Source organism: Salminus brasiliensis, chromosome 5 (assembly GCF_030463535.1).
Source record: "Salminus brasiliensis chromosome 5, fSalBra1.hap2, whole genome shotgun sequence".
NCBI lineage: Eukaryota > Metazoa > Chordata > Actinopteri > Characiformes > Bryconidae > Salminus > Salminus brasiliensis.
In genome coordinates, this window is record NC_132882.1 from 39,133,980 (window position 1) to 39,151,988 (window position 18,009).

General features: G+C 37.6%; 2 protein-coding genes across 6 annotated transcripts; one reads left to right on the top strand and one right to left on the bottom strand.

Moving 5' to 3' along the window:
* The first annotated feature begins 103 nt into the window (after positions 1 to 103).
* fen1 (flap structure-specific endonuclease 1) lies at positions 104 to 3,991 on the top strand. Of its 2 annotated transcripts, XM_072680301.1 has the most exons (12): positions 104 to 194; positions 457 to 562; positions 742 to 844; positions 956 to 1,058; positions 1,217 to 1,280; positions 1,391 to 1,500; positions 1,646 to 1,782; positions 1,943 to 2,009; positions 2,085 to 2,216; positions 2,408 to 2,559; positions 2,723 to 2,837; positions 3,727 to 3,991. In XM_072680301.1, the coding sequence occupies exons 2-12, from the start codon at positions 481 to 483 to the stop codon at positions 3,802 to 3,804; spliced, it is 1,143 nt and encodes a 380-aa protein (XP_072536402.1). In that variant the 5' UTR covers positions 104 to 194; positions 457 to 480; the 3' UTR covers positions 3,805 to 3,991. The 2 variants fall into 2 exon arrangements, with proteins under 2 accessions (XP_072536402.1, XP_072536403.1); XM_072680302.1 differs by lacking the exon at positions 104 to 194 and having other exon boundaries at positions 486 to 562; positions 750 to 844.
* A 2,271-nt stretch (positions 3,992 to 6,262) lies between these two features.
* esco1 (establishment of sister chromatid cohesion N-acetyltransferase 1) lies at positions 6,263 to 17,790 on the bottom strand. Of its 4 annotated transcripts, XM_072680300.1 has the most exons (11): positions 17,416 to 17,738; positions 16,264 to 16,978; positions 15,031 to 16,140; positions 14,141 to 14,222; positions 13,889 to 13,964; positions 13,595 to 13,688; positions 13,039 to 13,170; positions 12,342 to 12,431; positions 10,206 to 10,349; positions 9,643 to 9,827; positions 6,263 to 8,304 (listed from the first exon to the last, which is right to left on the bottom strand). In XM_072680300.1, the coding sequence occupies exons 2-11, from the start codon at positions 16,975 to 16,977 to the stop codon at positions 8,157 to 8,159; spliced, it is 2,775 nt and encodes a 924-aa protein (XP_072536401.1). In that variant the 5' UTR covers position 16,978; positions 17,416 to 17,738; the 3' UTR covers positions 6,263 to 8,156. The 4 variants fall into 4 exon arrangements, with proteins under 4 accessions (XP_072536401.1, XP_072536399.1, XP_072536400.1 ...); XM_072680298.1 differs by lacking the exon at positions 17,416 to 17,738 and adding an exon at positions 17,745 to 17,790 and having other exon boundaries at positions 15,031 to 16,978; XM_072680299.1 differs by having other exon boundaries at positions 15,031 to 16,978; positions 17,475 to 17,738.
* Positions 17,791 to 18,009: the final 219 nt, after the last annotated feature.

Here is an 18,009-nt window from a genome sequence, read left to right on the forward strand (position 1 = left end):
TTGTTCCCTCACGAGGTGAAAGTAATCGACTTCGAGCAGTCGACCCAGTGCGTCCAAATTAGGTTCGATGTTATTTTCGATTTATATGGTCTGTAGCAGTAGCTAGTTTTTTCAGCGCGCGAAAGGCACTGGTTTCTCCTCGCCAAGTTCAGTAAGGAAAGTTCTTAGAATTAGTTTTACGGATAATATTTTTGGTAAGTTATGTTATACATCATCATTCAGTTAAATTATACGACATAAAAATGTAAACATTTATGAAAGAAATAGACTAAATTGTTTTAAGTAGCTAGCTTTGTTTTGCTACAGACTGTCGGTTAGAGCTCAGACTACCTTAGCGCTATCTGTAATGAATTAAATACCGAGATGCAGACGTTGTACAACATTTCTGCAAAAGGATTGGGATTTGTTTGTAAGTTATACATTTTGCAACGATTCTAACCCACGTTCGCACTTCAGCTTAACCTCATACAACGCCTCGCCATGGGGATTCATGGACTTGCTAAATTAATAGCGGATCAGGCGCCCTCGGCCATCAAGGAACAGGATATTAAGAATTATTTTGGTGAGTCTGCTCTTTTAATGTGTTAATGGTTGTCCATACACCAATAATCTTACGTAGTGTTTAAGCTAATGTATACTCATACTACAACTGACTTTGATACCTCTTCTCCATGATATTTAGGCTAATAACGACGAATTCTGTCTTTGTTCTTGTCTCCCACCTGTTGAAATCACATTTAGGACGTAAGATTGCCGTTGACGCGTCTATGTGCATTTACCAGTTTCTAATTGCTGTTAGACAAGACGGCAATGTTTTGCAGAATGAAGATGGAGAGACAACAAGGTACATGAGTAATGTTGTACCTTAACATTTAAGCCAGTGTTGAGTTATTTGGCCAAAAAAAAAAAAAAAAAAAAAAAAGTAAAGTAAGTAAAGTTGGTTCTGTCTCCCCAGCCACCTCATGGGCATGTTCTATAGGACAATCCGAATGCTGGACAGTGGCATAAAGCCTGTGTATGTCTTTGATGGGAAACCCCCTCAGCTTAAATCAGGAGAGGTAAGAAAGAATGGCAGAAGGCAGCTCCAGAAGTTAATGCAAATTATTTGAGTTTATTACAATTTTGTTTCTTCTGATCAACATGTCATGCACACATTTGTTTTTTCTCCTTTTATAGAAAGTAATTCAAGGTAATTTTTTTTTAAATTTCTTTGCAGTTGGAGAAGAGAGGTGAGAGGAGAGCAGAAGCCGAGAAGCTGCTAGCTCAGGCCCAAGAAACAGGTATAAAAATAGACTCTCAGACAAAAGTCTGGCAGTGCTCCTTAAATTTTCAGTTTCAAGCCAAATACAACTTGTATTCATGTATTAATGTGTATTCTGCTGACCTTCAGGTGAACAGGAAAACATTGACAAGTTTAGCAAACGTCTTGTGAAGGTCACTAAACAACACAATGATGAGTGTAAGAAACTCCTCACCTTAATGGGAGTGCCTTATATTGAGGTAATATTATCTATTAAGTATATTTTTAAGGGCATTAAGACAACACATAGGTTCATGTGCCTCTCTGCTTAACCTTCAAAAAATTACACATGACTTCAGAGTATACTAAAATTGTATGAACATTAACAAGAAAATTCTTATTCAGGCTCCATGTGAGGCAGAGGCCAGCTGTGCTGCTCTGGTAAAAGCAGGGAAGGTTTATGCTACAGCAACTGAAGATATGGATGGCTTAACTTTTGGAACGAGTGTCCTATTGAGGCACTTAACAGCTAGTGAGGCTAAGTACGTTTTATTTGTTACATATGAAAGACATTCTAATATACTTTTTATTAATATACTTTAGGAATAATTAGCAATGTTGTTTGTGTATTGTTGTAGTAGGTATTATCAAGTAAGAGCCTGTAATTCTTTTTTACATATCAATTTCTTTCTCTACTTCCAGGAAACTTCCCATCCAAGAGTTTCATTTCAGTCGCCTTCTTCAAGAGATGAACCTGACACATCAACAGGTAAAACATCTATTATGCAGTTGCTTAGTCACATGATGGTCCTCCTTCGCTTGCTTCATATATCTACTTCTTCAGTTTATAGACTTGTGTATCCTACTGGGGTGTGACTACTGTGGCACTATCAAAGGAATTGGTCCCAAGAGAGCTATCGATCTTATTAAACAACATGGTTCTATTGAGGAGATCCTGGATAACATTGACCAGTCTGTAAGTTATCTTCCCAACTATTACATATTGTGTCTCTAAGATACAACGTTATAATTGTTCAGACGAGCACATCTGTCTGTTGGTTTCCATTTATTGGCTTGTATTAAAAATCTCTTCTGCATTCATATGTGGTACATTTCTTTAAAATATATAAAAAAAAAAAATTGTATATGTATTGGTTATGACTACAGAAACACCCAGCCCCAGAGGACTGGTTGTATAAGGAGGCACGAGGACTGTTTTTGGAGCCTGAAGTGGTTGACTGCTCTACTGTGGAACTCAAGTGGACAGAGCCTGATGAGGAAGGATTGATCCAGTTTATGTGTGCTGAGAAACAGTTTAAGTAAGCATTGATGTTTTCCAGATTTCCAAAGTCTGGCTTTAGCCTCCTGATTTTGAATTAGGATTAGTTTTAGAGTATGAAAAATCTACAAACATGATTAAAAAGAATCGTTACCAGCAGTTCTGTGCCCAAATTTACATTATGAACTAATGTATTCTGCCAGTGAGGAGCGTATCCGTAATGGCTGCAAGAAGATAACAAAAAGCAGACAGGGGAGTACTCAGGGGAGGCTGGATACATTCTTTACTGTCACAGGATCTCTCTCTTCGAAACGCAAGGTATGCAAACTCAATATATGGAGCACTTACAGCACTTCTGAAGCTTAGGCTATTTCACGAAATAAAATTTCTGAGGAAGCCAGATAACTTGGGTTAAAAATGAAAATGTCAAGTAGGAAGACCTCTTTCTTTTATTCCTATTGGACAGTCCTGATGTTGGTCGCCAACAGTTTAAACTGAAACGTATATCTCACAATGCTTACATTTAAGTAATTTGGTTTTCTGCACACCAGCATTGGGTTTGCAGGGTTTGCAGGGTTGGCAGGTTGTGAAAGGTAAAGTGTTTAGGCATTAACAAAATGTATTGCAGTAAGAACTAAGTCTCACTTAAGCGGAACGTCTAATGCCAAAAACTTATTTATTGTTTTTATGTATCTAAACCAGTGTACCAAATGGTCACCTGTCATTATTTCAGCAATGCAGGGTAAATTTAATGCAGTTAATTAGTTAATCCGTATTTCAGCATAAATAAACTGTAATCCTAGCTCAACAGTAGCGGCAGTAGTGTTTTTACGTCGCTTAATAAAAACGCTTATACGTCACTATGCTCTGTAAATAGAGTGACTTATGGGAGGAAGTTGGGGCCAAACTTGCTAAGTGATTAATTTGCGTTTAAAAAAAAAAAAAAAAAAAAAAAAAAAGGAAAAAAATATTACTTTTAGGCTTTTAAAATGGCCTCTTATCTCTTGATAATGTAATGGTTGAAGATTGGCATGTGTTGCTTCACAATAAAGGTATTTTATAGCAGTTTGCATTTTTAAGCCTGCACTGAATGGGGAAAATCACCACAGCTCCTTAAGAACATGAAACCTTGATTCTTTACAATGCTAAGTCAGTTTTAATAGGTCAAATATAACTATACTGCATATTCCTTCTCATTTAACTGTAGGAGCCAGAAGTGAAGGGCTCAGCCAAGAAGAAACAGAAGACAAGTTCAACACCAGGCAAATTCAAGAAGGGTAAATAATCAAATGGAATGTGTGTTGTTGGAACATAAGAACAGTCTGCAAGCTTTGCTATTATAAGTACTCCTTGTGATGCTCTGTGTGGCTTTCATATTGATAAAGTGCAACAGCACAATACTGCAGAATGTATTTTAACAAACTTTGATGTTTTTGTTTTGTTTGTCTTGAATAAAATTAAGGAAAAATTAAGTATCCGTTTCACAATTTCAAAAGCTCATTAGAAACAATGGTAAAGATAACTTTGTGTGTAAAGCATTAACACATGCACTTGTCTCCAGTGACAAGTAGAGTCACTGGAGAATATAAGAGCTAAAAGTTGTCCTTGGGTTGATTTAACTTTTTACATTTACGCAGTTGAGGGGTGGCATGAAGGATTTAGAAATGCGAAACCTGGATAGGGTAAGGGTAAGGGAAATGGTCACATCGGTAAACAGATTTTGTTTAGCAACTTCATATTCCATGATGTAAGAAAAACATGAATATACATTCAGCATAATGCAATAGGCTGCTAAGACACCAGACCTCAATGAGAAATAAATGAAACAAGATATTCAGAACTTAAATCCACTACAAGTCAGATTATAACTAAAGATAACTAGTGCAGTGTTGCAAGTCACCATAGACCATTTTTTTGCGCTTATGTCTAGGTTGGCTAAAAGCTCTCCCATTGGTAAACGTCAAGAGCCAGACTAAGGGGCTAACATCAGATTTCTCAATTGGAGACAATTTGTCACAAGCTTCAAATAAATATGTAATGTCTCTTATGGGCTTTAAAACGGGCAAAAACCTGTGTGAGCGTGCGTGTTCCCACTATAAGATGAAGCCCTAGCTCTAACAGTGACTCATGTAAAAACTGACTGTGTGGGGCTAAAGAAAACACTGGGGTTCTGATCCTGAAAGGGTCAAGGTATGAGTAAATTTGTGCTAGTTCAGTCTCAGATTTGCATCTTCACTGTATAAAAAAACATTTTTTTTTTCAATCCTAAAACTGTATCATTCTCATTCTGTATCAAGGTTTAATTTACATTTATGGCATTTAGCTGACGCTCTAATCCAGAGTGACTTACAAGGTTGCTCGTATCACAGAGGTGGGCCAATGTAGTGTTAGGAGTCTTGCCCAAGGACTCTTATTGGTGTAGCGCAGCATAGCCACCCAGACCGGGAATCGAACTCCAGTCTCCCACATCTGTTGCGCCACACCAACCACCTTTAATCTTAATCTCATTTTGATGGTGGGACATTTTAAGCACAGCAGATCTTTCTGAAAACTATCGGATAATCAATTATCTTAGTATGAAAAACAATTTGTTGAAAAACTGTTGTTCTTCGATATTTTCTATATTTTTTGCATAAGACCTAAAACGATCTAGACATGGTCCTAAAATTATATATATAGAACCAAATCAAACAAAGAGACAAATATTAGACCTAGGTCATTCATTTATTGAGGAAAATGATCCAATATTACATACACATAGCTGCATACTGTGTGAACCTTTAGGATTAACAGATCATTTGAAGGTTTCATTTGATGCTCACCAGGCTGGCTAGAAAGGTTACAAAACCATCTCTACAGTCACAGATTGTGTACCAATTTAAGCAATTAATGGGAGGAAACCTGGCAACATAAGAGTTGAAGCTGTTTTGTACAGAGGCATGGGCTAATTCCTCCAAGCCGATATGCAGAATTAAACAGTTACTGGAAACGCTTCGCTATTAGCAGTTATTGCAGTACAAGTAGTCACACCAGGTACTGAAAGCAGAGGTTCGCATACTTTTGCGCCTTATAGATACATAATATTGGATCATTTTCCTCAGTAAATAAAGTAAATAGTTTTAGTCTCATTTGTTTAATTTGGTTCCCTTTGTCTTCTTTGTGGAAAATCGGATGCAGTTTTAAGTCACCTTTATGCGGAAATATAGAACATTTTAAAGGGCTCACAAACTTTGCACCATGTCACAAAGCAAAAATAACCTCAAACTGATTTCATGAAGCATTACCAGAATCAAATAGTGTAGTGTTAATTATTGGGTGATAGGGTAGCTTTTTGATGGGCCAAATCAACAGTTTTGGTCAGCCCAGTTTAAACTTTTATGAAAGAGTTTTCAAAGTAGCAATGTCTTTTACTAATTCAATCGGTCATGCTGACAAAACAATGTTGTAAATAAATAAGAACTACTTTTCTATTATCTCATTGGAATATTGCCCTTTGTGTTACTTGGTATTAGAACAAAAATATCAAAATGAGTGGTATGTAGTGGGTGAAATTTGTTGTCCATTTTGGTCCCAGATTATCCACTTTCCATCAGGTTTTAAATGCAGTTTGGCTTTATAATGCTAGATTCATAGTTTAATAACCATGGAGGCTTTTTTCTGGAGACTTCTCCTAAAGACTTCATAAAGTGCACTATAACTGGTTATATACTTTTAATTATATGCTGTTCACAAGAATGCATGGATGAAGGAAAAATATTTATTGGAGTTTTTTTTTAGCTAACAATTTTAGCTTACAGGCAAAAAATCAAACCAATGAACAATGACATTTTTCACACCCCCGTAACCCAAGTGTTGCTTATTCTTCTAGAGGGCATGGTGTTTCATTTTATTGTAAACAAGTGTATCAAAATGTGGTTTAGTTTTGTTCACTTTTTGTGACTTGTAAACGTTTTTGTTTGGAACTTTTTGGGACCCATTTTATTTATTCTTTATTTTTGTGGTTGATACATTTTCAAATGATCTGCACTTTTAATTGATCTAAGACATGCAGCATTGTTTGTTTGGTAATGCCAATCCCCGCTGAAAAAGGTCTGAATCTTGATCTATTTAAGGCACTATTTCTGTAAGTGAAAATCGTGTTCAATTCCTAGCAATAAAGTTGTCTGTGCTCTTTCTGTCTAGAAAAAGCAGTCATGATGTCTTTCTAAATATTGGCTCACACAGCAGTTAGTTCTCCCTTAAATTATACTGAGCTGTCCTATGTTATGTGGGCATCAAAATTATGACTGAGATGATATAGTGATGTTGAAAATATGGCACTGAGCTGCTACAACTCATTTAAGTTTTTGCATCTGCATCTTTGAGAAAGATGTGAAAATCATTTCTATGAAGACAGCTTGTTTAGGAGCAAATTAATATAATTAAAATGCACCAACAGATAAAGACCATCATAACCTACAAATATTAAAAATGAACTATGGGTGTCAAGAATTGACTTGGGACTGGCTTGGCTGCTGAAAATAAAATAAAACAAAAAAAGCCACATTTAAGTGTCCGCTTGCACCATATTTCAACACAAACAACCCTGAAATGGTCAGCATAAAATGAAATATTGCTGTCAATGCCATGCATATAAATCTCAGTGAAAATCTAAAGAGGATTAACTGAATAAGGAAAATAGGCTCTGCAAACAGTTGAAGTGATGTTGACATGATGTTAAATGGGGAACCAAAGGACTACATGTACTAAAAGCATTTAGCATGTGTAAAAAATGTTTTGCTGGTGTAAAACATGTAGGCAAGTCGTTAAATGTTTTATGCATTTGTCATTATTCTGATTTTACACTGATAACATAATACTGAAAATTGAATTTGCATGTGCAAACACTTTAAACCTATATGCTTAAATGCTTGGTCAAATCTAGCCCCAAAAGAAAACACTAATGTTTTTTAACCTGAGATCAAAAAGGTTTCTGTTGTTACGGTGCCTCAGGAGAGAGACATTGTTTGCAGTAGTACAGTTCATTTATATTTTTTATGCTCAAAGAGGATAAGCAAACGTTTGATTTTCATAACTGTGCTCTACACAAAATGGCTCCCACTAGACACAAAGTCTTTAAGTAGGCTTTGAACTAAACCTGAGAACAGCATACGTGACTTTCACCAAACAAAACAATAGCTAACTGCTACTGTGGGGTATTATTTAATGCAAATTTAATTGTGTCTTGCTGGGGTTGACTGCATAATTGCATACCTGCAATCTCTGCCCTCTGAAGAGTATAAATTTAATCACTTAATAAAAAATAAAAAAAACAAACAAAAAAACAACAACAACATGGTACTTGGCATATCATACTACCAATCCCTCACTTTTTATATGACTATATCCATTAGGATATGAAATGTAAGAACTGATCTTAGATCAACATTCTTATTTTAAGAAGTCTGTTAAATATGGGTCCATATCTCCTAACAGTAAAAGCATGTAAAATCATCCTAGGGTGCAGGGGTTTGTTTTCTTCCTTTTTTGGCTCCATTTGATGTTTGGGTGCAATACTGGCTCGAAACCTTTCTTCTTAAACTGTTGCAATATTTATGTGGGTCTCTACAGGAGTGTCACGTTCATTTGTGGCTTTTGTCAGGTCAAGCGTGTCCCACTGACAAAGTTATATACCAGGAACCGTGAGGTGCCACAGTAATGAGTGGCAAAAAGCTTGCCATCAGGCGTGGGATCGGAGAAAGCAATCTCATCTTTGCTTAAGTGTGACCCATAGATGAAGTTGTTCCTGAAATGAAGGAAAAGAAAAAAGGTTTTATGACTGCATTCCAAGTCACAAAAGCATTGGTTGTGAGACATGCTACTTAGAGGTTTATTAGCAATCCATTAAATTTGTATTGGAATAGTAAGGCAAATTCCAATTTGCAAACAATTTTTGTTGTTCACTGAAGACATTTGAGTTTAAAATCAAAAGATGAATGAGACAAATTCAAGGTTTCAGCTTATATTTCCTGCTACTTACATTAAGATATGTTAAACAACTCAGGATATACCACCCTTTGTTTGAACCCACCCATTTTTCAAGCGAGCAAAACTACTGGAACTTGTGACTGACTGGTATTGACCACATGTTGCCTTTTAGGTTGAGTGTTCAAACATTAGCATGACTAGTTTTTAGCCTAGCAAGAATCAGAATGGCCAGATTGGAAACGATCTGGAACACAATCTTAAGGACTGATGAGACAAAGAATAATCTCCTCAGTGATGGAAAGGCCAAAGTGTGGAGAATTATGAGTGCTTATAATCCAAAGCTCATCTGTGAAGCATGGTGGAGTTAATGTCATGGCTTGGGCGTGCATTGCCTCTTCTGGAACAGGCTCATTAATATTTATTGATGGTGTAACTGATGGTAGCAGCAGAATGAATTCTGAAGTGTACAGAAACATTTTGTCTGACAATTTACAGAGAAATGCATCCAAACTAATTGGGAAGTGTATCGTGCAGCAGGACTATGACCCAAGGCACACTGCCAACAAAAACAACTTCATCAGGGGGAAAAAAGTTTAAGGTTTTAGACTGGCCAAGTCAATCACCTGACCATAACTCAATAGAGCATGCGTTTCACCTCCTGAAAAGGAGGAAACAAACAAGATCTGAAAGAAGCTGCGGTAAAAGCCTGGAAGAGCATCACAAATGAAGAATGCAACAGTTTGGTGATATCAATGGGTCGCAGGCTTGAGGCAGTTACTGCACGCGAGGGTTATGCCACCAAATAATACGTGTTATTTACTTTAAGATTATTTGTTCCTTTATTGTTGCTCGCCTAAAAATGCAGCAGTGTAATACAAATGGTGACATGTCCTAAGTTGTGTAACTAAATTCTCTAAATGTAATATACCAGGAAATAAAAGCTGCAATTCTGAATTCTTCAACTCAAATGTCTATAGTTATCAACAAAAACAAAAGGAATTTGCCTTGCTGTTCCAAAACATTTGGAGGAGACTGTAAGTAGCTTAAATTATGAAATGTGTAGTTATTAGCCAGCCCAGCCTACTGTGTGAGCGCCATACACCAAGATCCCTGCAATGACTAGGACTAACAAAAGGGAAAATATTTCAGAGTTTACCTGAGGCACTCAATCATTCGGGAGGCGATGCCTCTCCGTCTCATCATACTGAACACCCAGATGCGACTAATCCCGCAGACTGCTGGCTCTGGAACGGTAGAGCAGCACCAGGCTCTCTGCCGCTCAAACATGACCTTCTCCCCTTCGGAGCCTTCTGGCACGGTCTCCTCTATCACTCTGTAGCCCTAAATATATAAATCAATAATACAGTTGTATGCAAAGGTTTAGGCACCCTTTGCCAAAAACATTTGGACTTTATTATTATTAGCAGAAGTAGTAGTAGTAGTATTGAAAAGTAGTTTATCAAACATTAAACCTAACAGCAGCAAATCCTAACTCTTTTGACCACTGCTGATTGTGGCCAAATAAATGTTACACATACAACTGTAACAGAAGTACAATGCTTTATATCATACGATTACATTCTGAAGGCCTAAAACAAATAATTTTTTAAAAATCTACTTCTGAAATTTAACTAAAGTAAGTTACCTAATATGCAAAATTGTAAATGCCTACATTTCATTATTCCGATCAACCTTATACACAAGATAAATCCAGCTGACCTCCTGAATGTGTTCAGCAATGAGGCATCCAGCCACCTTCTTGTCATTTGAAATGAAGAGAAAGGTTTTAGTCTGGGTGGGGACCTTCGTCTCTACTTGCTGGAAGCCCAAGTCATTGTCCACCATTTCTCTAATCTCCTCCACCTCAGAGCAGATACAGACAACAAATGTTAGTACAAAGGAAAAGGACACCAGGGGACAACATAACCTAATGTGACCGTTAATGAGCAACAGATTAACTACTACAAACAATCTATATATTACCAATGACCTTTTCATGAGCCGGGCACTACTGACATTAATTTAATAATAAAAACAAAAATGTAACTTTACTGTGGGATTTAAAAAAAAAAAAAAAAAAAAAACAACATCATGAAAACATTATTTTAGTGTGAGTTAATGTAATGAGAGACTGTCTGGCTTATAGAAGCCAATTCACCATATAATGGTCACAATTTTTGGTAAGTTTAATTTGTTTAGGGCTGGGCAGTATAATCAATATTTTAAGACATATTGGGATATAAACAGATCAGGATATAGGCTTATAGTAGAGACAATATAGTTTAGATCAAGTTTAAAAGGTTTTGGAAAAAAATAATTCTGAATCTTGTGGAAAGCCCTTTTCCCTGCTCCAAGCATCATTACTAACCAATTCAGACGACAGTGCAAGCTTCTTTTGCCCACACCTTGCTTTCTAAAGAGTGCTTCCCATCTCAACAGTGGAGCCTGATGGCTTTAAAAGCCTGATCAATCTCAAAAACGATACCACACAAAAAACTTACATCAACAAAAGTAATGGAATAATGATCAAACACAGAACTTAATTCTTTTTAAATCCTTTTTATTAATAATCAGAAAAGTGTGTGTGTTTGGCTACTCGCCTCAGAGCAGACAGGAGAACAGAACAGTGCGTTACAAGTTTCAAAAGTCTCTGCTTAAATACACACAACAGTATTATCGAGGTTGTCCAAAATTATATACGTCATATTCTTTTACTATATGATAAGTCATAAACGTAATTTTCGCAACAGGCCTATTTATAACTAGTACTGATCTACTTGTGAACGCCTGATATTTAGCACCATGGAAGTTAGGGCAAACATAATGTTACCAGTGTGCCACATTGGTAGTTATCAAAACTAATAATAAAATAATAATGATAAATTTGTAATAAAAAGTGTTGGCTCCTTTGGTCTGTACAGGTTTAAAGCATCCTTTGCAGATCGGTTGTGACGTGTCCACAGGGTTGCCCTGACTGTCAGATGTGTATGCAGAATAATTCCATGTTTCGCTTTGTGCGTGTACTTTCTCTACAAGCCGAGGACAGTTCTCTTCTGACTCTCGTGAGTATACCCGCACTGCAGAAAGAAGCGGCAAGCGCTGCAGTGCTGCATGTGCACACCGTCCCCCTGTGGCACTTGTTGAAAATACCGCTCGTTTTAAAACACGCTCATTTATTTATAAATGTCATATTATGCCCAAGTATGTAAGTATGTTGCCCAAGTATAGCACCTTGCCGAATGCCAGGCGTTGGCTAAATGGCTATAACATGGAATGATGGAACTTTTACTAGTACTTTTGGCATTATTTGTGGTTGAGACGGGGGTGATCATCCCACTTTCCAACCTCAGTAATGCTCAAATTCTCACAGCAATGCTCCAAAATCTAGTAGAAAGCCTTCCCTGTACATTAGAGACAGCTGCTCCAACAAAAGCAGGACAATCCACATATTTCAGAAGAAACAACGAATGAGCAGGCGTTCCACTACATTTGTCCGTATCGTGCATTTCCCTAAAACCACAGTTGGTATTTTAATTAAGCAGTTTTAATGAATTATCAATTCAAGTGTTAAAATGTATTACTGCTTGAATTAAGCAGGAAAATTGAACTTTAAATTGTTCACCTTTACAGCAAGTTGTGTGTTTAGTACTCCATCTCTCAATATTGATCAAATGAAGATCAAATCTAGGTCCAGATGTTTAAATGCGTAAAAAAAAAAATACTTTTCATGAGGTGTTCCCTTTCTTTAAATTCACTCAAAATATAAGGAATTTTTTTTTGTCCATATCTCCCAGCCCTAATATAGTTATGTAGATTGCAAACACTCAAAATGAAAATGTAATTTTAAGACAGTACCTTTTTCAGTGCGTACTTTGGGTCATCTGGGAGAACAAGTATAATTTTGCCATCAGGGTACTCCCCTAAAATCCTCTCTTTCTTCCAGCCCTGTAAAATAAGATTTCGATTTCAGTTAATATCAATGCATGGCATGGCCACTTTCAAGCAACACAGTCTCCATTTTCTATAGGTTGTTTCTATTAATACTGATTACATAATATGTAAAATAGATATGGAACAAACCAATGTCGCACCATCACAATTAGTTTAAGAATGATCATTTTCAAAAGTATTAGTACACAAATAAAACTATGATTGAAATGTTTAACATTTACATATTATTTGTACACATAATTAGCACTTAGCAAATATGTTATGTTTGTAAAGTGGGCAATATGACCTATGTTTATTTCCAATGTTCCAATAGAAAGCTGCTGTTATCTTTAAACAGGAACACACAGTTCATTAGACAGAACAAAAAAATTACAGCGAGATAATGCATGTTATGAATCATCCGACTATTTCCAAATAAAATTACTGTTGCATAAAAATATTGAAAAATACAGCAAGTTCTACCAACAAGGACACTGTGTCATTAAAGTCAAGGACTGGAAACTATTCAAGCACCCCAACAGCAACCCCCTGTGGACAATCTTGCTAAATGTGAGTAAGTTACAAGCCAGGTGTATGAGGTGCTATGCATCTAAATACTTACCACATATCTAACAGCACTGATGAACTGGTTGTGGAAGAGCAAGTGCTGGGTCTCATCTTCTGTGGTTGAAGGAGAATACAGCATCCCGCACACATTGCAAGTTACAGCTCCGAATGCATGAGGGTTTTTTTCCTACAATGTAACACACATTTTACTCACTTTTTTTTTATAAGCATATGTAAATATATTTTCAAAACAACATACTATTCGCTCTCTAGGCAAACAAATTATATTAATCATAGCTGCACAGTAAAATAAAAACAACCTGTTCTGGTTCTGATAAATAAGGAGACCTATGGAATAATTAATTAAACAAATGAGTTTTGTTTTTGTACTGTGACAAAACAGATTGAATTAAAATTCATACTTCGAGCTCATACATAAAATGACTGATAATTGCATTTAACATTATATAGTGCACTGACAGCAGAATAAGTGTATAAAAATCCAAGCAGAGACAGAACAGAGTTGACCATATTAGGTATGAGATGCTAAGGTCTGTTGTACATGCAAATTGTAACTGTGTTCTTGGATTACATGCAGATTTTCTACTTACCGTGTTGGTTTGTTCTCCTCCTGTACTTGTTGTCTTTTCACAGTTCTTATACTCTTTCTGAAGCTCTGCATCTGACCCAGTGCCATAGCTACCACTTAAATTAAAACACAAAACTAGACCTTGATAACACAGTTGCTTAGGTATTTGTTAAAATGTCAGATAAAAGAATATGTACACCTATTCTCTAGGATGGTGCAATTATTTGTACAAAAATACATTTAAGTAAAATAAATGAACAAATCTATACAGTGGCTAGAATGCACAGGATTATAATTTACATTATCACCCTGTTACCTGTTTTTAAGCTGTGAATTTTCAGTTGGTGTCTTATGACCATGTTCTTGATGAATAGAAGACTTCAGGATGCCCCCTGTAGGTACATTTAATAATAGCACACGCAAATTGTTGTAATACATATCTGTGACAAGCTACCAGTCTTTAGAGCACACACATCGAATAGAAATATCAGAGTATACAACTTCAGGCAAAGCTTGTCATATAGAAGTATCTAAATCATAAGTTTTGTGAACAAGCAGGGTCACTTACCTGTATGGATTAAAATTCCAGCATGCTTTGCCAAAGTTTTAGCGGGCTCCTCAGCAAGGGATAAGGGATGCTCCATTCTGTGCTGTGGGGAGGAAAAGAAGGACAAAAATATAATAAAATAAACTAATAACACACACTTCATGTATCTTGCAGAACAAATTTGCTAAATTCTACTTTTTGCCTAGACTACTAAGATACAAGAGCAGGATTGACCCTTTTTATTAATACCCTTTTAATAAGAATAACTGTCCCAACACAATACTTAAATTAAGCGCTTCAAAATCCTTTTGATGGTACACTGACATGAAATAGGGCATGACGTCTCATTGCCCCTCCAGGCCTGGCATTCTGGCTACCTCACTATTTAAGTTGTAATTTGTGTAACATCCTATAGTATTATTCCATCTTGTCAATCAACATGCTTCTTTTACTTAAGATGCTGGCTCTATCTCTTGGCTTGTCAACATCAATTGTAGCTGCACATAGCATTGTATTTACAGCAGTGATGTAAAAGTGAATTACACTAGGAGCAGGGGCACCCATGAACAGAAATTTTCCAATTCTCACATGACGCCACTTTAATAACTGCCTTGGTCAGTACATACATTTAAGCATAGCATTTCTCATAAATAAGCATTTGATTAGTATTTTTTTATGTTTTGTTGCAACATCGTATGGCTGCCTGATACGGGCAGATCACTAATATTGTGATTCTATTGCCACATATTGCAATTGTGATCCTTCCTATTCTGGAGCGGTGATTGGTCAAGATGCTCACTGCAGAACAAAACTGCAGTCTTCCATCAAGATCACAACTAACAAGTTATGTACTGTACAGCCGTACAAGAAATAAATGACAACAGCTGACACATGTAAGAAGAAATGTTTACCTCCTGTCTGGAAGCGGCTGGCCTGACAGACTTTTCCTCTGGTTCATCCAGCTCAAAGTCATCTGGTGAGTACTTGGGTCTGGGGTTGTACGGCTTATACTCTACAGCAGGTTTGGGCTTTGAACTGGTAATGCCATTGGGCATAGGGGGTGCCACCGCAGGGAGAACTCTCCTGCGTTCATTTGAACTCACTTTGGACATAATCTCAAGGGGAAGTAGAGGAGGAGTAGGATAGTCGACATGGGTTGTTGATACGAAATCAGGCAAAAAAGACTGTGTGGATTCACTTGCACTGTCCTGACTGGCCTGGTCAGACTTGAGCTTCTTAACACGCGTCCATGTTAATTTGTCCCTTTGCAGTTCCACCTGTCGCAGTCTCTGGAAACGCGACAGCTTCTTTTTCTCTTGGGTTTTGAGAGGAATGGACACTTGACTAAGGAAGAAGCGCTTCTTGGGTGCATTTACTTGACCCCTATGCTCAGAAGTATCCTCTGTGTGGGTTTCAGGAGAAGTCAGGTCGCTGGACATGGTGGGAACAGGAATATCCTCCACTTCACTTATACTCTGGCTCATGTCATCAGAATGATCACCTTCTTCCTTCTTTTCTTCGTCATCTTCTTCTTCTGCAGTTTCTGCTGCTGCTGCTGCGTCTGATGCAATGTCATCTGCAATTTCCTCACACAGAGCCAAGAGGTTGAGCTGCTTGGGGGCTGGTCTTTTAGCTGCAGCTGCCCTCTCCTCAGCCAGCGCTGCCAAGCGGGCCTTGGTTCTGGCCTGGGGGTTCATTGCTTGCTTCTTTGGAGGTTCAGCATTGGCCTGTGCAAGGGAACCTTGTGTGGAGTCCTTTGTGCTGTCCTGTGGCAGAGATGGAGTTGAGGTGCTTCCTTTGCACACAACAGCTTTGCTGGTTTCTTTTAGTGCAAATGACTCCTGCAAGTCCTGGGGTGGTTGGTGGCTATTGTCTGAGGCACCAAGGTCACTGACTACTTCCTCCACAGTTTCAATCTCAACCACACAGTGTTCAATATCAATATCGTCCAGTTTCAGATAGGTTTCTGAAGTCAGAGAGCACTCTGGGGCACCAGGGATTTCTGTATCTTGAACAGGACCCTGTAGAGAACATGTATTCACCACCTCAACCTCATCAGATAGACTTTTACCATTAAAGCTGGTCTCTTGAATAACTTTAAAAAGTGCCTGCAGAGGTGGTGGGGACTCTCTCATCACACTTACCTTGGCATCTAAAGTTACAGTAATTTTCTCAACTGGATCAGGTGAGAGTTCTTTTTGCACATTAGGTGGAATTTTGCTTGGTGTTTTAACTTCTGAAGCTTGGCTCTCTTGCACCACTGAATGATACACTACAGGATCTTGGTCCGTCACACCAATGATTTCTACCACTCTATTTTTGCCTGGCATTGTTGTCTCTTCACTTTGTATGTCAGGAGGTCTACCATAGTTGTGCTCTACTAGCACAGGATCTACAGCTGCTGACACTGTGCTGGCTGTTTCAGATGTGGGAGACTGGCATTTGTTTCTCTTTGCTCTTCCAGAGTATTTCCTACTTCCTTTTTTCAGGATAGGCAAATTCTGGCACGCTTTGTCCCCAGATAACTCTGAAACTTTAGTACCAAATTTAGAGCCCAGATCTTTTGGTACAGCAGATACATTTGATGCATTCTGCTTTTTTCTACTAGTCATTTTTTTAGGTGCTGTCTTCAGTCTGGAGGACCGTCTTGGCTGCTTTTCCTTCTCTTCTCTCAGATGAACCAGAGACTTTTTGTTGGACTGAGCCAAACCTCTCCTCTGTGGCACTCCTGCCCTCAAAGACCTCTGGGTCACCTGAGATGTTTGGCCATGTTTATCAGATGCTGCTGGACTCTGATCCACCCTTTTCTTCTTAATTTGAGGTTCAGGAGATAGCATTTTTCTTTTGGGACACAGCATACTAAAGAAAGACAACAAATAAATAAACAAATAAATGACAGCTGTTCTTGCCCATCATCGTAAACACTGGTAAGCAAAAGAAGACCAAAAGACCAAACTAAAAGAACAATAATAACAACCAAGTTTAAAATTTACATAAATGTCAATACATAGTCTACACTGTTACATTGCAGGGTCAGACGGTGGTGGCCGTGTTTACTTCTTTTGACAGGCACATAAATATACAACGAGATAACTTTTGAAGAAAATAAACGTTTAGCTAACTGAGTGATGAAAATACTAGCTAGCTAGCTAGCTAACTTAAGCAAGGCAAAGAAACACATTTAACGTTAACTGCATTCTTGAAAGACATGGCTAGTGGCTAACGTTATAAGAAGTATAAGAAGCAATCGTGAACAGCAAAATATGCGCTATTTCTCAATGTAAAAGGACGCTTACTTCAATTGCGAAAGCTATATTCCAGGTCGTTTACGAAGTGTTTCGCTCCACCCGCTTACCTGCCCGAATCCGAAGCTAGTTTAATACGTTCATGGAACTAGAGCGGCCGACGTCGAACCAGTGAGAAACTGTAGTTAGCCAAGCGGCTATGTCGCAAATAGCTATTTAAAGGCGAGTTATCTAACCGAAAACTGCTGCTTATAATTTAAATCAACTTATTAAAAATACCTATTTGATTCTAAAACAACAGAAAACACTGCATACTACCTAAATCTTAAGTATGTGCATTGTTTCTCAAAAACAGCTGTTCTACCCTGTGTTAAGTTTACCTTCTCTTCCGGAGCTTCTGTGTTCTTCGTCATCCTCGGTGTGTCAGATTGCACTATCGCCATCTAGCGGTTAGATACAGCGGCGTGTACATATTTCATAAATAATCTTACTAACTAGCTCTTCTAAAGATTATGCAGACCGGCGCTATCCAAAGAATTTGTTATTTTCAGTCGTATATGGGTATGGCTTTGTTTATTTAATTCATTGTTTTTCCACGTTTTTGTCTGCACTTTTTAAACTTTCTCTATCCAGCCAGTGGGTGGC

Excerpts from the sequence above, each read along its gene's own strand:
- fen1 (XM_072680301.1), top strand. The coding sequence starts at position 481 with ATGGGGATTCATGGACTTGCTAAATTAATAGCGGATCAGGCGCCCTCG. Across the intron at positions 1,281-1,390 it reads AGCTCAGGCCCAAGAAACAG|GTGAACAGGAAAACATTGAC; the intron begins GTATAAAAATAG and ends GCTGACCTTCAG. Across the intron at positions 2,217-2,407 it reads TGGATAACATTGACCAGTCT|AAACACCCAGCCCCAGAGGA; the intron begins GTAAGTTATCTT and ends TTATGACTACAG.
- esco1 (XM_072680298.1), bottom strand. The coding sequence starts at position 16,977 with ATGCTGTGTCCCAAAAGAAAAATGCTATCTCCTGAACCTCAAATTAAG. Across the intron at positions 14,223-15,030 it reads CAGCCGCTTCCAGACAGGAG|CACAGAATGGAGCATCCCTT; the intron begins GTAAACATTTCT and ends TCCTCCCCACAG. Across the intron at positions 8,305-9,642 it reads CGAATGATTGAGTGCCTCAG|GAACAACTTCATCTATGGGT; the intron begins GTAAACTCTGAA and ends CCTTCATTTCAG.